The 20,793-nt window shown below is 40.7% G+C and overlaps 1 protein-coding gene across 1 annotated transcript in view; it reads left to right on the top strand.

The window, feature by feature from the left end:
• GPD2 (glycerol-3-phosphate dehydrogenase 2) overlaps positions 1 to 18,825 on the top strand; it is a 144,500-nt gene extending 125,675 nt beyond the window's left edge. The window contains exons 13-17 of the mRNA XM_040440200.1: positions 2,002 to 2,160; positions 7,502 to 7,614; positions 8,519 to 8,597; positions 11,173 to 11,271; positions 17,079 to 18,825. Coding sequence (XP_040296134.1) covers positions 2,002 to 2,160; positions 7,502 to 7,614; positions 8,519 to 8,597; positions 11,173 to 11,271; positions 17,079 to 17,204 — 576 coding nt within the window. The 3' untranslated portion in view covers positions 17,205 to 18,825. The remainder of the gene's footprint in view (positions 1 to 2,001; positions 2,161 to 7,501; positions 7,615 to 8,518; positions 8,598 to 11,172; positions 11,272 to 17,078) is intronic.
• The last annotated feature ends 1,968 nt before the right edge of the window (positions 18,826 to 20,793 follow it).

The raw sequence follows: 20,793 nt of genomic DNA, 5'->3' as shown, positions 1-20,793 counted from the left end.
GCAACTGATCAGGACAAACAACATACACCTGGAATCTGATTGGTTGCTATGGGAAACACCAATTGTTTCCATTTTTGTTTGAATTTGTAGGGTTCTTCTCATGTTACATTATGCAGTGCCCATAAAAGGTTTCCTGAAGGAACCTCAGAGGTTTGTCCCTTAAGCATTTTGCACGGTGTATGATTTTATTGGATGCCTCTGTGTAGAATATTGTACTCTAAAAAATGCTGTCCTTCATGGAAACCAGTCTGGTGGAGGCCAAAAGGAAACTCTTGACCACCAAATATGGGGACCCAGCAGAGGCCCCATTTAATGTTCTGTTATTGGGGGCCAAACCTCTGGGACCTTCATTGATGATGAGAACAGGGGCCCTGTTATCTTTAAGGGGCTGTTCACACAGAGTTTTTGACAGCTGACTTTTATGTGGATTTTTCACCAAAAATCACCAGTCGGCCCCTCAGATACCACCTCCCATTGTTTTCATTGGAGGGAGTGCTGCCATTCACACAGAAATGGTTTATAGCTCTGACTGCTTAACCCTTTCACTCCCAGAGTTTACTTTTTTTTTTTTTTTTTAATGTTTTTGTTTTGCGCTCCCTGCCTTCCCAGACCCATAACTTTTTTATTTGTCTGTTCACATAGCTTTATGCGGGCTTGTTTTTTGCGGGACAAGTTGTACTTTCCAACGCCACCATTTAATATTGCATACGATGTAGTGGGAAGCGGGAAAAAAATTCCAAATGGGGTAAAATTGCAAAAAGAAAAAATAAATTTCACCACAGTTTTACGGGTTTTTTATTTATGACGTGCGATAAAACTGACCAATTACTTTTATTCTACAGGTCAGTATGAATCCGGCGATACCTTTTTATATGTATAGTTTTTATTGCGTTTTGATAGTGCTAAAAAAAATTTACAGATTTTTTTTCCCACTTTTTTTTTTTTGTCGCCATATTTTGACCCCTATCACTTTTTTGTAATTATGTGTACGGAGCTGTTTGGGGGCTCATTTTTTGAGGGGCGATCTGAACTTTTCATTGATACCATTCTGGGGTGTGCATGACTTTCTGATCACTTTTTATTTAAAAAAAATTGTAGAAAATGAAGCGACCAAAAACGGCTAATCGGCCATTTGGACACTTTTTCCATTTTGCTGTTTGCCGCATGGGGAATATATTTTTGTACTATGGGCATTTTGGCACATTGCGACACCCATGATATGTATTTTTTTATTTTTTATTTTTATTTTGGAAAAAGGGGGGTATTTTTATGGTCTTTTATTATTTTTTTTACACTTTTTTTATAGTTCCCATTGGGAACTATGACAATCAATCTTCTGATTGCTATTATCATAGACTCCAGTGCACTTGCGTTGGAATCTATGATGATTTCACTACTTTACGGGGCAGCCGGTGCACAATCGAAAGCGAAAGCTTTTACTTTTCAGCCTGCTCAGATGCTGTAGTCAGGATTGACCACAGCATCTGATTGGTTAAATGTCCGCGATTGCCATTACTGCCGGTTGAGGACATTAGCCGCGGGTGTCTGCTGTAAGAAGCTATGGCGCCGGAGCGGGCGCCATCTTTAGAACAAACGCCCGATGACGTACATGTATGTCATTGGGCATGAAGGGGTTAAAAAAAGACATGTCCTTTCTTGGCATGGTGGCAGCAATGAACCGTGGCTTCCCATTGAAGACAATGGTAGGCGGTTTATGCACCACCACCCAACGTTTTTTTGGAGTGGAATCTGTGTCAAATTCAGCCGTCAATATTCTCTGTGTTAATGGCCCCTTCATGAGCCGGAAGAGAGGAACAGATGGCAGAAAGCTACATAATCTTCTGAGGCTTCTGATCTTGCAAAATCCAAGAATACCGTACAGTTCTACGAATTTCTGAATTATTGGATGTCGGATTAAGGAGATTTCACTACCTCTGCTACCTCCTATATTGAGCAGTAAATAGTCATGTATCTTACATTTATTTGTCTTTGCTGTAATAGGTAAAATACGCTTTGAGGGAATATGCCTGCACGGCTGTGGATGTCATTTCACGCCGCACGCGCCTTGCATTCCTGAACGTGCAAGCTGCCGAAGAAGCCTTACCACGAATTGTAGACATTATGGCCAAAGAATTGAACTGGAAGGAGCAAAGGAAAAAGGTATAGTACATTTACATAATAATCTCCCTTTAAACAGATTCAGTGGTGGTGGAGCTGCAATACCAGGCACTGCCCATACACAAGGGTAGCGCTGTTGGCAGAGTGGGCGACTTTTTTTTTTTATTGCATGCAACCAATTTCTGATCCCAAAATGGTGATAGTTGTAGACCTGAATAAGACACAATGTTCAAAGCAGTTTCCATATTGTGAAGGTGAAGGTCCTGCCTCGCTTACTGTTGATAACGATACAACTTCTGCAGACAGATCCAAGGATCCTCAGACCGCCACAAGGAGTCTAATGCTAATGTTGCTTCAGTGATACGAGGAACACTGCAGGGGCACAAGTGCTATTAAACCCCAAAGAATTAGTCCTCGCGCTTGGAGCATTATTATCTGTCAAGCTTAATATCCAAATTGGGAATCAAATGAGTCAGTTTAACAAGGCTTGAAGATGAATTAAGTATAAAAAAAAATAGTAAAGTGTGTATATATATATATATATATATATATATATATATATATAATGAACTCTATAGGACAGACAAACTAAATAGCAGTAAAGGACACTTACATACATGTAACATAAGAAGAAAAGAATTGCTCTGCACATCCGTGTGTATTATTAGAGTATATTTTTTTCATATGAACAAGACTTTACTGCAGCCAGGCGGACTGGGAACTTGAAGTGGCCGTGGAAAAAATACTAAAAGTGGCCCCGTTTTGTAGTCGCGTCCAAATTGATGGAAGGCAGGTCCAGCTATACCATATTGTGGCACATTATACCATCCCAACAGAGGCAAATACTACAGTTCATCACAAAATACTGCCACCAGCAACACAAAATACATCCCCAATAACTTCCACTGGCTGGCTGTGAGGAGGGCTCAAGCGGGCCCCCTGGGAAATCTTCCTGTAAGGTCTATGGCCAATCTGCAGCTTCATGCAAGTGGAACGAGACTCTACCGTAGAACTCAACACCTCATGACGGCCACCATGACCATGTGAAAGCACTTGTAGGAGACGCAGATCAGCAGCCCACTGAAATTTTTGGAATTGAGTAGCAGTCCCTTATGTGCAGCTCCTTGGAGGGTGGGGGGTTAGATCATTGCATAACCTGGACCCATACAGTGTACCTACATACAGATTAGTTCTGCCTTTGCAATCATTATGGGGTGAATCTCGGTGGCCAAAATGTTTACAAAAACATTTCATCCCATGATGCTCATCAGGGTGAGAATGTTTGCTGGAACCTAATCATACAGGTGTCATATAATTTGTTGATCCATTTGGCTGCAACGTGTTATCTGCAAGAAGTTCATACCTGGTCAGTAAGTGTTCAGATGTTATCTGTAGGTCAGCATGGACAACTTTTTGTTTATTTTTTGTTGTTTTAATTCCATCGGAAGTAATGAAAGTTTTGACTCCCTGTGTTCACATCAGGTTTGAACACCACATTTGACATATTTCCCAGGAAAGCGCCGAATGCCTATGCCGAATGTATCCGAACGTATCATCCCGACATATGACAGAAATACAGAAGGAAGGCACTGGCAAGATGGGAACGGTGCCTTGTTGTCTTGGTCAGTGATTCCCAACCTTTGGATAATAGTCGTCTCCTATTTTTATCTACCCATACTTCAATAAAGCTCTGCTTGAACTTTGTTCAAGAAATATTAGGTGTTAATATCTAGGTGTTAAAGGGGTTGTCTCATCTGAGACATTGGTGGCATATCGCCAGGATGCACCTAGTGGCATTTTGCTAGGATAGGTGCACCTACCTCCAGAACGAGCCCCCAAAAGTGGAGAGCGCATGCTTGGCATTCATTTCTATGTGAGTTCTGAAAATAGCCGCGTGAGCACGCTCGGCTGTTTTCCAAAGTCCCATAAAAATTAATAGAGAGGGCACTACAAAAGGACCACCGCTCCATTCACATGCATTGCTGGAGATAGCCGAGCCAGCTCTCAGAAATGAGTGGAGGACAGCCGAGCATGTGCGGCTGCTTGTACGCTCACTTCTGGACCGTTCTGGAGATAGGTGCGGGTCTCAGAGGTGGGACAAACGCCAATCTGACATTGGTGGCATATACTAGCAATAGACCACCAATGTCTCAGATGGGACAACCCCTTAAAGACCAGGCCTATTTTAATTTTTGCATTTTTTATTTTTCTTTCCCACAATCTATTAGCTGTAACTTTTTTTTTTTCTTTAAAAAATAAGCCATTTAATTTACCATGTCTTGTACTGGAAAACGGCATAAAAAAATCTTTGTGGGGTAAAATTTAAAGAAAAAACACAATTCCACCAAAGTTTATGGGGTTTTGACATCACAGCGTTAACTGTCTGCTAAAAATGACATCACATCATTATTCTGCAGCTCAAGGTGATTACGGAGATCCCAAACTTATACAGTTTTTATTTTGTTCTTATTACTTAAAAAAAAAAAACTTGGTGACAAAAAAATGGCGAATAGTCTGCTTTTCATTTTTTTTCTGTTACAGCATTCACCGCACAGGAAATTTTAAAATATATTTTAATAGTTCAGACATTATTGAACACGGCGATACCTGATTTGTTTATTTTTATTGTTTGAATATTCTTGTGATTATTACTTTTTTTATTTTTTTTTATAACTTTGGATCTTTTGATACCTTGCCCCCTTCATCCTAATAGAGATCTATTAGTGTGAACGGGAGTCTGACACTCCCTGCTGTGCTCTGCCTCATGCACAGTTCAGCAGGGAGGTTACTTTGACAGGCCTTGGAAGCCTCAGCAGCATCCCTCTGCCAAACCTCACAGATGCCGCGATTGCGAATGTGGCATCTGAAGTTAAATGACTTGGTTCGGCGTGATCACCATTCCCCATCATTGTGGCCGGGTTCCTGCTGTATTATACAGCCAGCACCCGCCGTATATGGAGTGGGCTTACCACAGCAGCCCTCTCCATACAGTTTCCGGCGCATATTGCCGTACATGTACAGCGTTATGCGTTAAAGGGTTAATGTTGCCAACCTACAGCCAGGTGTTTGGAGTTGGGAGCCCTTTTAGCATGTTTCAGTAGTAAATTAGATCAGTTTATCCATCATTCCCATTCACTATATTGGAGATAAGCTGCAATACCCCACAGCTCTTGGACAAGAGTGAAGCTGTTTCCGGCAAAAAGAAGCAGATCTTTTTTTATAATCCACCCATTTAAAGTTCTCTGCCCTTCAGGTTTTTTCCGATTCCATTCTTGCAGTGCAATGTTGCATTAAAACTTGTATGGACCTTGAACATAACAGAGGGGGCGTCGGGAAAATATTCCATCACGCTTTGTTTTTCGAAGGATATTGGCATCTAAAGTCAGGCTAAAGCTGAACGCTGTCTTACTCTCATGCCTTCTGCATGAAAAATGAACATGTCTGGGTCTCATTGCCCTTTATTCTAACCGTCACCCAAGACAAGACTTGATTGTAGATATTTGTGAATAATGGGGTACTGATCACATGACCCTTTGAGGCCTCCCTGTCATGTGTAAGATAAAGGATATTCACACGGAGATGGCCAGTTAATGGAAGATAAAGGTATTTATATTTAAGGCCACGTAGGAGCAGGGGATTAATTGGTATTCCATCTCTCTGTGCATATTGCCCTTCTCGATCCTCACATTTCTCATGCAAAATCCAGATCAGCGCTCTGATTATGACAAATTGTTTTCCTCAACACAGAAAGAGACTTTTTTTTTTTTTGAACAGTTGTTTTAATTTTTCCTTTTAACTCCCTTGTGACATATGTTTCGTGTCTTCCTCCCTCACAGTTTAATTGGAGCTGCACACCGATTGGCAGCACCGGCTAATTAGTGATCTTTTGTGCTGTCGGCTACAGTCGGCACAATAGGCTGGCACCTTCCAATAGTGGAGACTATTTGGAATTGAGCACTAACCCTAAAGTATATATCCTATTATTCCTTTGCTGTACAGGTCTACAATCTGGTCTAATCTGCCTATCAGTCATTTTTGGATCGGGAGGGACAATGGAAAAATCTCTCTTGGATTTTCGGGAGACAGATCTAAGTCTGTTATCTCGAATCTGACAGGGGTTGCCTTTGGATGATCATTATGGATCTTGCCTGTGTTCTGCCTGGTGGTGACCTCCTGTCTGCTTGACCAAATACAAAACGAAGGAAAAGCACTTCTTAAAAAGTTACATGGCAAAAAAAGGAAAAGCACCCTCTAAAAAAGTAAAATGGCAGCCTTCTAGTTGTAGCTTGTGCTCCAGTTCAGAGACCATTGCTGATATTTCTCTACCAATGTATTATGCCATGAGACAGGATGCACTTCTTTGGTAATGCGTCTATCTGGTTTGGGCTTCCCTGACCAAAAAAAAGTTTTGAAACTTTAGACTTAGTGACCCCATATGCTCTGTCGGGTTCTGCTAGTGGTGGGATGCATTTCTTTGGATCATGGTAATGGTGAGACGACTAGAAGTATCTACTGAAAATCTATTTAGGCAGCAGAGATGACATCTGATCATTGGGGCTCTCATCAGTGGGAACCATGGTGCTCAACTCACAAAAAGACCCTTGTTCTGCACTCAGGTTATCCCAACTGAACAACCCCTTTAACTGGGTATTCCAGGATTGATTCCCTTTTTTTTAATTAGGCCTTCTTGCCTGTGGTCCCTAGTGAAAGAATCGTACTCCTCTGTTTTCTGTGACTCCCTGATCTGACGCCCTGCCTCCATTCAGCAATCCTCAAGTCCAGATACGGGCGGCATCATGTACGCTGCTGCAGACAATCACTGGTCTCAGTGGTGACGTGTCCCCAAGTAGGATGTGACCCAGCAGTGATGTGCCACTTTGAGATATGTCACTGCTGAGGCCAGTCATTGGCTGCAGCAGAGCGTTTGATGTCATCCATACCCCGGCAAGAAGTAAACAAGTCAGGGACTGGAAGATTGCTAAACTGAGCCAAGGTGCTGGACCGGAGCTATAGACAGCAGGTGAGTATGATTCTTTCCTTAGGGAGCCTAATGAAAAAGGGACCCAATCCTGGAATACCCCTTTCAAGTTAACCAGAAACAACAAAAATCTTCCATCCAATATCCAACAATTCAGTTGCAACCAATAGTGAAGAGTCAGAACATGTGTCAAAGCATACTCTACCATTACTCTACATTCGATCAGCTGAATTAACGTCAAATTATGTTCAATTATAAAATGAAAAATGCAATTTGGCAGATTGAATGGAGCAACCTGGACCCAAAAATGCTGAATGTGAACAAGTCTGAATCGATGATACTTATCTAACTACCAATGTCTAGATTTATAGAAAATATTTAAATCTAGCTTTTGTTTTTTTCCAGGATGAATTGGAAGCGGCAAAGCAGTTTCTGGATTACGAAATGGGATACAAAGCGCGATCTGAACAACTGACCGATCGATCCGAAATTAATTTAACACCTTCTGATATAGACAGGTAAGCGGGTCAGACGAAAAACCCATGGCAGCTACCTATTTTACTTTTTCATCTCGCTGGTTGTGTATGCAATACAAATTGTAATTCCAATGAGAATCGCTCCCAGCGGTCTTCTTCTTCTGCTCAATATATTTTGGATTAAGTCAAAATCAATATACATTAGGAAATACAGGCGAGTAAAGCGACGGAATCTATTGCTGTTTCACATATTTCTCATAGTATCACATGGTCTTCTTTTCTTAATAGTGTAGTATCCTACAGTGCAAGAATAAACAGTTTAACGATGGATATTGGAATCAATGTCTGTAGGCTGTCATTGTAGGCCACATTGCTCCATCAATAAGGGATTTCACTCTACTAATCTAAACTAAGCGTGTAAATCCATGTATCACTATTTCTATCATTGCAGTAGTAATATTAGCCATCTGTACCTCTGTGCTGTATATTTCTTTCACTTAGAGGGTTTTTCCAGCACTACAGTGAATTTCAAAAAACCCTTTACCAAAACATTTATACAATATCGCATTCACCACCATGGCCCACTGTTCCCACACCACCACGTACTTTCCTTACAAATATTTATAGTGACATCCATGGTGGCTAATTGGAACACTCCTTAGTAATTTTGTATCCATCATGGTATGCCATATTTGGCTTCCTCTGTTACATGATATCATCATGATGTCACTTCACAGCAAGGATTTGTAGGAAGAGCAATGGGCTATGGTGGTGAATGTAGTTTTTAAACAGCAAGTATATTAAAAACATTTTCATTACCCTATTGCCGGGGTGTAAAATTTCAATTTCCAGAATTGATCAGACATACGTATGACAGGGTGGAGGACATTGATTCCTTAACTAAAAGTTAACTCATCCTTCTTTACTTCGAACAATTCCTTTGTAGGTATAAAAAGAGATTTCACAAGTTTGATAAAGAGAAGAAGGGATTCATCACCATACTGGATGTCCAGCGTGTCCTGGAGGTGAGTAAGGCATATGAGTTCTCCTAAAGAATTGTAAAAATTATATATGTATTGTGACACAGCAAGGGGTTTTGTCTGGGGAAAGCAGATATTGTCCTCCCAACATGTGCGGCTGGGCTGGTTTCCAGCCAGGTTAAGTCAAATACCGGACTGGAGTTTAAGTGCCGGTCTGGGTTTTGGCAGCACCTGGCTGTCCTTAAATAGGCAGCTGAGCTCAGCAGCTGAGTCTCTGTGTTGGGATCTGGAAGCCTTGTGTCTGAATGAAGGCTTGCTACCTGTTTGGCGTGAAAACAGGTTGGTGCTGCTATCAGCAAGGACTCTTTGATTGAGGCAGAATTGCTGCATGGTGTGAATTTCCACCAACACCGTAAGGTGACATTTTGTTTGAATATGACTGTTTGTTTTGTCACTTGCCTAACGTGTGAATAAAACACTGAACTATTTGATCAAAGGACCTGTTGTTGCCTCTATACGGCGTCCGCTAATCCTGTCTACCAGAGCGAGTCCCCACTATATATAAAGTGGATATAAAAAATCTACAGGTTTCTGTGCTGTTAAAAAATGAGATAAATCATTTCAGAACTTTTTCCACCTTTTACAGGTGAGTCCACAAAAATCTTGTTTTTTCATCCAGCACAATACCGGGCGTCAAGTTAAACCATCACTTGGATAAAGCCACAGGATATACTGTATAGAATAAACAAACATAAAAAAATCACCGGCCCATCCTGGCACTAACTATACAGAGACTTTTCTCTCTCACCTAGGCTTTCAGCATGTTTGCACAGCCACACAGTCAGACAGCAACCATTCCCCAGTAATGATCCCAGTAGCCACACCTCAGGCTAGGGGAGTAGCTGTACTGGAGTGTGTACCAACCTATATGCCAGCCCATTAAATCCAGCCCATGAAATGTTAAACAATCTGTCTCAGCAAACTATGCCTTGCTAAGATCACATAGCTTTCTGGATTCCATTTTAAAACACTGAGCTGAGTATTCTTTGTGAGATATACACCCCCTCTAGCATTTTATCACACACATTCTTAGAATATTTTATATACAGTACAGACCAAAAGTTTGGACACACCTTCTCATTCAAAGAGTTTTCTTTATTTTCATGACTATGAAAATTGTAGATTCACACTGAAGGCATCAAAACTATGAATTAACACATGTGGAATTATATACATAACAAACAAGTGTGAAACAACTAAAAATATGTCATATTCTAGGTTCTTCAAAGTAGCCAACTTTTGCTTTGATTACTGCTTTGCACACTCTTGGCATTCTCTTGATGAGCTTCAAGATGTAGACCCCTGAAATGGTTTTCACTTCACAGGTGTGCCCTGTCAGGTTTAATAAGTGGGATTTCTTGCCTTATAAATGGGGTTGGGACCATCAGTTGCGTTGAGGAGAAGTCAGGTGGATACACAGCTGATAGTCCTACTGAATAGACTGTTAGAATTTGTATTATGGCAAGAAAAAAGCAGCTAAGTAAAGAAAAACAAGTGGCCATCATTACTTTAAGAAATGAAGGTCAGTCAGTCAGCCAAAAAATTGGGAAAACTTTGAAAGTAAGGTCTATTTGACCATGGAGGAGAGTGATGGGGTGCTGCGCCAGATGACCTGGCCTCCACAGTCACCGGACCTTAACCCAATCGAGATGGTTTGGGGTGAGCTGGACCGCAGAGTGAAGGCAAAAGGGCCAACAAGTGCTAAGCCTCTCTAGGAACTCCTTCAAGACTGTTGGAAGACCATTTCAGGGGACTACCTCTTGAAGCTCATCAAGAGAATGCCAAGAGTGTGCAAAGCAGTAATCAAAGCAAAAGGTGGCTACTTTGAAGAACCTAGAATATGACATATTTTCAGTTGTTTCACACTTGTTTGTTATGTATATAATTCCACATGTGTTAATTCATAGTTTTGATGCCTTCATAGTCATGAAAATAAAGAAAACTCTTTGAATGAGAAGGTGTGTCCAAACTTTTGGTCTGTACTGTACCTCCTGTGATTTGCAGGTATCTCTATATCCACTGTGAAACAAAGTTAGCTGTCAATTAGAGTTCAGTAAACCTTTAAAGATTTGGTTAACTTTAGGTTCGACAAAATTTTGAAAAAATTCGGCTGTGGACACAAATCAATTCAACACAAACCAACATATGGTCTCTCTTTAGCTTTCTTTCTCCCTCCCTCTCCCTGCCCAAGGAATCACAAATTTGCTCATCCTTTCTGTCAATCACTCAGTAGGACCTCCCACTGGACTCTTATGCTAAAAAATAAACAGAGGTTTGAATGACTAAATTCCAAGTTTTGCTGAATCTTTTCCATCAAACTGTATATCAGTCTGCTCAGCTCCTCCGGTAGATTGGACTGCATTTTCACAATGACAGGTTCTCTTTTTTGTGACCTTCCTCATATTTATTATACTATTTTTTGTAATTTATAAATTGGTAACAAGATTTCATGGTAACAAGATTTTGTCGAATTTTCATGGCTTTAGCCGGTCTTCTTTTCTAAGCCAAATTAAAACGTTTGTGATGTTTCCAGTAATGGCCCATGTATCTTTTCCTTCAGAATATAAATGTTCAGATGGACTCTCAAAATCTCCATGAAATCCTGAATGAAGTTGATCTGAATAAGAATGGGCAGGTTGAGTTGAACGAATTTCTGCAGGTCAGTATTTTGTATACATTTATTGTATACCAGACACAACAGAAGACGTCAATGTAGAATGTCTTTGTAACAACTTAAGGGCTCATTCAGACGGCCGTATGCTATCCCCAAAAATGCGGATCCGTTTTTTTGCGGATTAGATGCAGACCCATTCACTTCTATGGGGCCCTTTTTCTATTCCACGGTTCCGCAAAACAAATGAAACATGTCCTATACTTGTCCCTGAAAATCAGGACATGGCCCCATTGAAGTCTATGGGTCTGCAAAAATACTGAATGCTATCCGTTTTTTTGCGGATAGCATTGAGTATTTTTGCGGACAGCATAGGGCTGTGTGAATGAGCCCTAACATTTATAAAAGAAGTGGAGAACCAGAACCCACTGGTAACATGGAACTGCACATCCCAAAATATGAACCATAAACTTAAAGGCGTTTTCCAGGAGGATGATATTGATGGCCTTTCCTCAGAAGAGGTCATCAATATCCGACCAGTGGTCTCTTAACTCCCAGCACCCCTGCTGATTAGCTGTTTGAAAAGGCTGCAGCACTTTGGTGAGTGATGCGGCCTCCTGACAGCATACCAAGCACAGCGCCGTTCGTTTAAGGCTACTTTCACACTGGCGTTTTGGCTTTCCGTTTGTGAGATCCGTTCAGGGCTCTCACAAGCGGTACAAAACGGATTAGTTTTTCCCTAATGCATTCTGAATGGATAAGGATCCGTTCAGAATGCATCAGTTTTGCTCCGTTCCGCCTCCATTCCGCTTTGGAGGCGGACACCAAAACGCTGCTTGCTGCGTTTTGGTGTCCGTCTGACGAAGCTGAGCCAAACTGATCCGTTCTGACACACAATGTAAGTCAATGGGGACGGATCCGTTTTCTATGACACAATCTGGCACAATAGAAAACGGATCCGTCCCCCATTGACTTTCAATGGTGTTCAAGATGGATCCTTCTTGGCAATGTTAAAGATAATACAAACGAATCCGTTCATAACGGATGCAGACTGTTGTATTATCTGAACAGATCCGTCTGTGCAGATCCAGGACGGATCCGCACCAAAGGTGAGTGTGAAAGTAGCCTTATGGTGGCTGTGAATGGTATTGCAGCCCAGGCGCATTGACTTGAATAGGACTGAGCTGCGCCTAGGCCACATGACGTCACTGTGTGATGCTAACAAGGGTTCATTCTATATCTCCTTTTAAATAAATATATAGTTAAATGGGTTTATTATACTAGAGAAATGTGTTATGATTTATTTTCCCCAGAAACGGCGCCACTCTTGTCCATGGGCTGTGACTGGTACTGCAGCTCAACCCTATTCAAGTGAATAAAACTGTCGAACGCCAGGCAAAAATCACTAAGAAAAGTGGACCTGTTTTGGGGGAAAAAAATAGACTTTTTCTTTCCAAACGCCAAAAGTCCATAAAAAAGTGGTATGCAAATTAGCTCTCATCCGAAAGGAAGCCAAACCATATACCCATCTGCAGATATCAGTTTTAGGGTTCTTGCCCCTCATCAGTACAGGGCAGGGTACCGATTGGCTGGAACAGAGCTAACTTGCATGCAAAGCAAAGTTTATACCTGTAATTATACTGGCCAGGGCTGTCCTACAAACTGGAAATCAGAAGGGGAGGAGCTACTGCACAGAGTGGGCAGGGCCTAGAATTGATATGTGGTTACAATCATCTCATGGGATTTCCATTGGTTAGGGCTGGTTTCCCAGTATTGGCAGATTAGTAATTCTCTGAACAATTACCATAATGGGCAGCTCTAAATGCATTTGCTTTTTGGACTCTTTTTGATGGCGATAGATCTTTTCAGGCTGTACTTTAATGACTTAATCCCCCCCCCACTCCCCCATCCTGTAATATACAGTGATGGAATTATACCAGAACCTACAAGCTCTATTATGTATTATGTGGGAATTATCACTGAAGAGGTTGAAGCTGGTTGGATAGATTCACGCACAAAGCAAAATCATGGGCAATATGGAGATATAGCCAATATAACCTGGCCTCAGTGGGGCGCAATATATATACGGCATTACAAAATATTCTGTATTATCAGATCAAGAAGTGAAATAATAAAAATCGATTGGTTAACCAAAGCAAGGACTGACTGACCATTAGATCAATGCCCAAATGCCCATTTACTGTAGTGGGAAAACCTTAAAAAATCTACCATAAAAATGCTATCATTTATTATTATTATTATTATTATTATTATTATTATTATTATTATTATTATTACTTATTTGAAAGCACCATTAATTCCATGGCGCTGTACATCCAGCCTGGGTTACACATACATAACATAAAAAATACAATAAAGAAGAAACTATTAACGGACTGGTACATAGGGGGAGAGTTTACCCTCACCTACTGTGTTTTCCCCCCTTCCCTTGTAGATTGTAAAGGCTGCTCACCTGAGAGTCTGATGTACTGGGGTAGTGAGAGGAGATGAGCGAATTTCATATTTTGAAATTCGTTCACGCTTCGTTTACTGGTAAAAGGTGAATTGCGTTATGGATTCTGTTACCACGGACCATAACGCAATTCTATAATGGAATGCATAACGGAATGCCTTTTTAGAGGCATTCCGTTATTCATTCCGTAATAATAGAAGTCTATGGGCTGTAAAATGGTACCGTCCCGTTTCTGTTACGAAGGGGAGTCCTCTCCTGCATAACGGAAACGGGACGGATCCATTTTGCAGCCCATAGACATCTATTATTACGGAATGAATAACTGCCTCTAAATGCATTCCGTCATAGAATTGCGTTATGGTCCGTGGTAACAGAATCCATAACGCAATTCACCTTTTACCAGCAAACGAAGCGTGAATGATCTTCATAACCTGAAATTCGCTCATCTCTAGTAGTGAGTTCCAGGGTAGAAGAGAGGCACGTGAGAAATCTTGTAGTCCATTGTGTGAAGAACAGAGGAGGAGGTCCTGTGAGTATCTGAGATTACATGTGCGGATGTATCAAGAAAGCAGGTCAGAGATGTGCGGAGGGGACAGGTTGTAGATGGCTTTATGTAGTTAGTATTTCAAACTGAATTTTCTGGGCAATGAAGGGATTGACAGAGGGGAGAGGCAGAGGAGAAACAAGGGGAGAGGTGGATTAACCGGGCAGAAGAGTTGGGAATAGATTGGAGGGGTGTAAGAGCTAAATGGGAGGCCACAGAGGAGAATGTTGCAGTAGTTCAGGCAGGAGATGATGAGGGCGTGCACTAGCAGTTTAGTTGACTCAATCATCTAGAAGACCTGCGAATCCAGCATGAGACAAAAAAATCTCAGGAATTTCACACCCTAGTGGGTTGATGGCAGCTCTGAATGGCAGATTATTGTAGTCCTTCTGCAGTAATTTATACATCTGAGGATAAAAATATCACTGGTGAGAGATGTATCTAAAATTACCTTTTTATTTTTAGTGTTTTTTTATTATTTTCCAGCTTGTTTTTTGCTATTTTTTGGCTTCCTGGAGAGCAATACACAGCTGTGATCTGGCTGGATTGTAGAGTTTATTTTTGAGTTTATTTTTGCAAAGTCTTTCTTACTCAGGCAGGTATTTCAGCCGCCTGCCAGTTTTTTTCTCCAGCCAAGGCGATGATGAATGCGGAACATGAGATAAATTAATGCTAGGGATTTTGGTCAATGTCAGCCCTTTCTTCCTGATGTCAAGTTAAACAAACAAGATCAAGGCAAAGGAAATGGTAATTGTCTCTCTCGAGATGAGCTGCAGATAAGAGCATTGTTGAATCTAAATGCAGAAAATTTTCAGCAGCAGTGTCCAGCATCACCAAAAAAGAATAATTATTCCTTAATACATTTATCACCGCTTCAATCAGATTAAATGCATATTCTATTAACCATTGACAACAATGAATTGTTCCTTTGAAATTATACTGGAAACATTTTTATTCCCTATTTGACAGGAAGGCCATACAGAGGATCGGTTGTATATAGAATTGCTTTTATATCTTCCGGGAAAACTTGGCTGTCATCTTGAGCCCAATGTGGAGATTGTAATTGCGAGCAAGATAAAGTAGACAATAATTCATTTTCATGATTTTAGTAAAGGCCGTAGGGAATCGGTATTGAGCTGGAGAATTCCGATTACAAACACACAGGTGAACGCTTGCAAGTCACCACCGTTTAAGACTTTACTAATCTCCTCAACTGAAATTGATAACTAGTTTCATGCATCATTTACGGCCTTACCAGGCCGAGCTGCCATTGAGTTTCCGACCAGAGAAACATTTCATTCCGCCAGCAAAACACGCAACATTAGTCGAAAGAATAGTCAACTTTTTTTTCCCCCAGCAGATAAAATGTGTCATCTTAATAACGGCGGTGGGAGCAAAGCCATTTATCTTCTGTGTTGTAAATATTAACCCCATTCCTATGCGGAATAGAATCCTACAGTACTTGAAAACATCGCTTATGTAGTTGCCCGGGGTTCAGGCATCTGTTGTCATCATTTATCAGAAAATAGGATGCACGAGCAAAGAAGTAGTAGAGCAGAGACAGCTTACCTGTAAAGTGGACCTCCGGTTCCCCAGTGCAAAAACCATCATAGAAGGTCCACCACCTACTAGGTGCCATTTAGAATACTGGTGGAGGAGAGGCCTTTAGGCTTCCAAAGGTGCCCAGCCCAGACTGGACGGCTTGCACCCTATACTATGCCCCAGGAGCAGAACATGACCATACTGTTTCCAGTTTGAATTATATAACATGCCACCATCCATAGTTCTCCTGTCCATAGATCAGAGGAGGAATTAATATTTGGGTTTTGTTGGAGATAATTTAACATCTTCACTTCATTAAAATGCATGTTTATTTTTCCGAGGCAATCACTGAATGTCATTTAATAAAAGATTGGGGTTTCATAGCCAATTGTACTTGTGTAAGTTGTCAGGGTGATTCCAATAAATGGGGTTGTCTGGTTGATATTTTTAATAGGCTCAGAGTGCTGTACAAATTTTTCAAAAAGTCATACTTCATTTGTTCCACTTCGACTCCCGCTTCAACTATTTCTAGGTTCCAGCCTCTCTCTCCATCCAGGTCCCTCTCAACACATCATAAATGACTGGTCAGGCAATTACTATAGCCAGTGGTTGGCTAAGGGGTCATTTCTTATGTCCCTGCTTCCTGTTCACTCTTGACATGTAGGAAATGACCGTTAAGCCAAACACCATGGCCAGGGATTGGCTGAGCAGTCATTTCTTGTGTATCAAGAGGGACCATGAAGCAGATTGGTGGGGAACCCAAGAATCATTGGAGCAGGAGGAATAGAGGATTGGTTAGGACAGTATGACTTAAAAAAAAAAAAAAAAAAAGGCACAAGTGACACAATTGCTGCCTTCCCTGCCTTCCCTGCATTTGCATTGGCATAGATACCTGTTAACTGCAGTCTAATTGGTAGTAGCTACTAGCTAGCTATAACTTGATTGGAGAAAAATGTATTGGCTGTAAGAACAGCAAAACTATGGAACTCTGTGCCATCAGAAATGGTGATGGTCAGTTGACTTAAAATAAATGTGTGACTTTCTTGAAAATGAGTCATTTGTCACCTTTCTTGGAGTTATTTTTCCGTTAGTGCACATGGCCTTATTATACAGTAGATTCAGGTCACATGGACTTGTAAAATGGCACCTATAGAATTACATGGGCTCATACTCTTCCAATTTAATATCAAAGTGCACAGAGATTTTTTTTTATGGATTCATATGTATTATAAGCCAAATTAACTATCATGATTTTTGTTCAAGGTCACTCAAATGTTTTTGTTTTCTTTGTTAAAGCTAATGAGCGCCATCCAAAAAGGTTTTGTGTCTAGTAGTCGGCTGGCAATTCTGATGAAAAGTGCCGAGGAGAACCTGAATCAAAGAGAACCCATCTCGGTGGACCGCAGCGGGGGTGGCGTGTGAGTCTTAAGACAGCGGATGCACGTTTCTGCTACTCTATATTGACGACATTCCAAGGCTTCTTTGGCTGTGTTTGCTGCAGTTTGCCCCCCCCCCAGCGGGAACTTGACATTTATATTTTTTTTTAAGTATGCATGTTTATTTTGAAAATTACTTCAACTCCAATGTTTTTGCAGATTCTATGCATCATATACCCTTGTAAGTATCTTAAAAAGTGTGCGGCTCCACATCTTTGTAGGGCGCAAAGATGGCTTGAGTGCTGTCAAACCATTCATTGAGATGCCAAGCTTCGAGCGTTGTCTGTAATACTAAATACTGTGGCTCATATTATTGGTGGATGTTTTTGTTTTTAGGGAAATGTGCTGTAATAGAAAATATCTATATAGAGATTAATAATTTATGCAGAAATGTATTTATGCACTCCATGCCTGGGGAACTGCTACAGGACTAAAAAATCATACAAAGCATCAGATTTTTTGATCACATAGTGGATCATTTATACCTACATTCGTGATGTCAACTCAAGTTTATCCCGGCAACACAACCAGGTTCATCCTGCAATTTTTTTTTATGTGTATCCCCTATCTGTGATAACCATGAGAGACCTGCACAAGTGAGCCGCCCAAGGCAACGCGGGGTTTAAATCATTTGACTTGCGTGCAAATCTATAGTCGTTGCATAACCAGTGGTTTATACCATGCCACTTTTCCAGCCATTTTGGAGGCCATGTTTATATTTACTCATGAATGCCATTCTTTAGAACCCCTAGTTATGTTGCCTTCTCCTGATGTGCTACTAGATCTTCATGACTTTATAGCAACTATAATAGCGGATATAACAATGTATTGTCAGCCCAAAGAACCTTTTTTAGGTTATGTGCTAGGGATCACATGACTTTTGATTGAAAATCACAAAAATATGGACAATAGGAGCTTTTTACCTGCGTCAAATTATCCAGGTAGTTGAATTTTCTATTTTTTGTGTATTTGAAATTTTGCAATCCTGTAAAGCTATATTCCCAAGTAGTCAACATACGCACAATGATAGCTATGGGAGCTCATACATGAAGATTAGAAGTAATATACATATAATGCAAAACACAAAGTTGGACCAGCACCTCTAAATATGAAATCAAGTACAGGTGCACGCTACCATGGCTGCAGTGCAAAAGCAAACACTATATGCAGCAGCACACTGCTCCATGCGCAAATACAAGTGGAATACACTGGAAACATGGATAAATCTGAATTGCATTACTGCTCTACTTACTATATGAAAATTAGAAGCTCTTTGTGCACATTTTTGGTCAGAAATTTGTCCGGCCCATCTTCCAGCAACAAGGTGGCTTCCAAAAGACGGGACCTACTCTATCAGACTTGCCTCTCTTTGGCCTAAGCCTACACAATTCAGGGCAATGTAGAATCCAGCTGTATTATACTCTCATTCAAAGCACTAGGCGGGAGTACAAGGTCCAAATGGAGGCAGCCGCTCCCCCAAATGTACATTGCAAAATCTAAAACTATATATCGAAGTATATACAGTTGTGTTAAAAATAATAGCAGTGTGTTTAAAAAAGTGAATAAAGCTCAAAATCCTTCTAATAACTTTTATTTCCATACACACAAATGCATTGGGAACACTACACATTCTATTCCAAATCAAAACGTGAAGAAAAAGATATAAAATTTGTGTTGTTCCTCTAAAAAAAAATGGAAGAAAAGTGAATATTAGACCGTTCAAAAAAATAGCAGTGTTTGTAGTCTTCTTTACAAACTCAAACATTCACTATATAAACTGAAAAATGTTTGACGATTTTGCTTTCCTTTGAATCACTTAACTAATATTTAGTTGTATAACCACTGTTTCTGAGAACTGCTGTACATCTGTGTTGCACGGAGTCAACCAACTTCTGTCCCCTGTGAACAGGTATTCCAGCCCAGGATGATTGGACTACATTCCACAGTTCTTCTCGATTTCTTGGTTTTGCCTCAGAAACTGCATTTTTGATGTCACCCTACAAGTTTTCTATTGAATTAAGATCTGGGGATTGGGCTGGCCGCTCCATAACGTCAATCTTGTTGGTCTGGAACCAAGATGTTGCACGTTTACTGGTGTGTTTGGGGTCATTTTCTTGTTGGAACACCCATTTCAAGGGCATTTCCTCTTCAGCATAAGGCAGCATGACCTCTTCAAGTAATCTGATGTATTCAAACTAATCCATGATCCCTGGTATGCGATAAATAGGCCCAACACCGTTGTATGAGAAACATCCACATATCATGATGCTTGGCCACCATGCTTCACTGTCTTCACAGTGTACTGTGGCTTGACTTCAGTGTTTGGGGGTCGTCTGACAAACTGTCTCCGGCCACTAGACCCAAAAAGAACTTTGCAGGGGCTTCTTGCAGATAGCTTGGCTTCACATAGGCGTCTTCTAATGGTAGCAGTACTCACAGGGAACTTTAGACCTTCTTTGATCTTCCTGGAGCTGCCATTGCCATTTTGGCTATTCTTCCATCCAGTTTTTCGCTTTCTTCCACGTCTTTCATTTTAGCTGAGCAGCCTATCATTTTCTGCACTTCTTTATATGTTTTCCCCTCTCCAATCAACTTTTTAATCAAGGTACGCTGTTCTTCTGAAAAATGTCTGGAATGACCCATTTTCCTCAGAATTTCAGAGAGAAATGCACTGTAACCAGCATGTACAACATTTGCTGCCTTCCTTCCTTAAATAAGGGCAATAATTGCCACCTGTTTTTCAAATAATGAATGACCTCACTAATTGAACTTCACACTGCTATTTTTTTTGAACATGCCACCTTCAATAATTGATAGAATTACAGAAAATCGGCAACATGCATGTCATGACTGTTGGTTTTTATTACTAAACTACACCTGCTAGTAAATTATTTGCCATGTAGAAATATCATTTCTACCAAAAACGGTGATTGATCAGGTTAGTGATGTCTGACTGCTATTATTTTGAACACAACTACATTCAGTTTGGCTAAGCATGCATGTTTATTTCAATGGGGAGAGGGGACAGCTGGGAGGCCCCCAAACACATTAAATTGTCTTGGGATCTTGGCACCATTACATCATTGGAAATGAGACAAGAAGTAGATGTAGTATTTTGAAGGACTGTACTGAGCACTAGAGGTATATTTGTGACTTTAGTAGACTACACTGAGCACTTTAGCTAAATTGGAGTCACTGATGACTCAAGAATAAGCAGGTAAGTGCCACCTACAGATTGGTTACTAATATAGAATTGTAAGATCACACCCGCTCTTCATCTATCATGAACATTCATGCCGCCAGACACAAAACGAACCGCACAGGAAACATGGTGATCAGTTGTGTGGTCATTTTTCCTTTACTTAAAGGATAACTGTCAAATTTTCATCCAAAAAATAAATTTGAGCATATGTTACAGCTGCAGCAGCATTATGCATAAAGCAATCTTTAGTTTCTTCACTTACCACAGTTTTCCTTGAGTTTCCCCCTTAGTTAAGGCTGTTTTGAATCCTACATTATGAGGATCTTCTCAAGATGGCTCCTCTGCCAGTTCTATGAGGCCAAAACTGCATTCC

The sequence above is a fragment of the Bufo bufo genome, chromosome 7 (genome assembly GCF_905171765.1).
Source record: "Bufo bufo chromosome 7, aBufBuf1.1, whole genome shotgun sequence".
Taxonomy (NCBI): Eukaryota; Metazoa; Chordata; class Amphibia; order Anura; family Bufonidae; genus Bufo; species Bufo bufo.
This window is presented reverse-complemented; position numbering and strand designations above follow the sequence as displayed.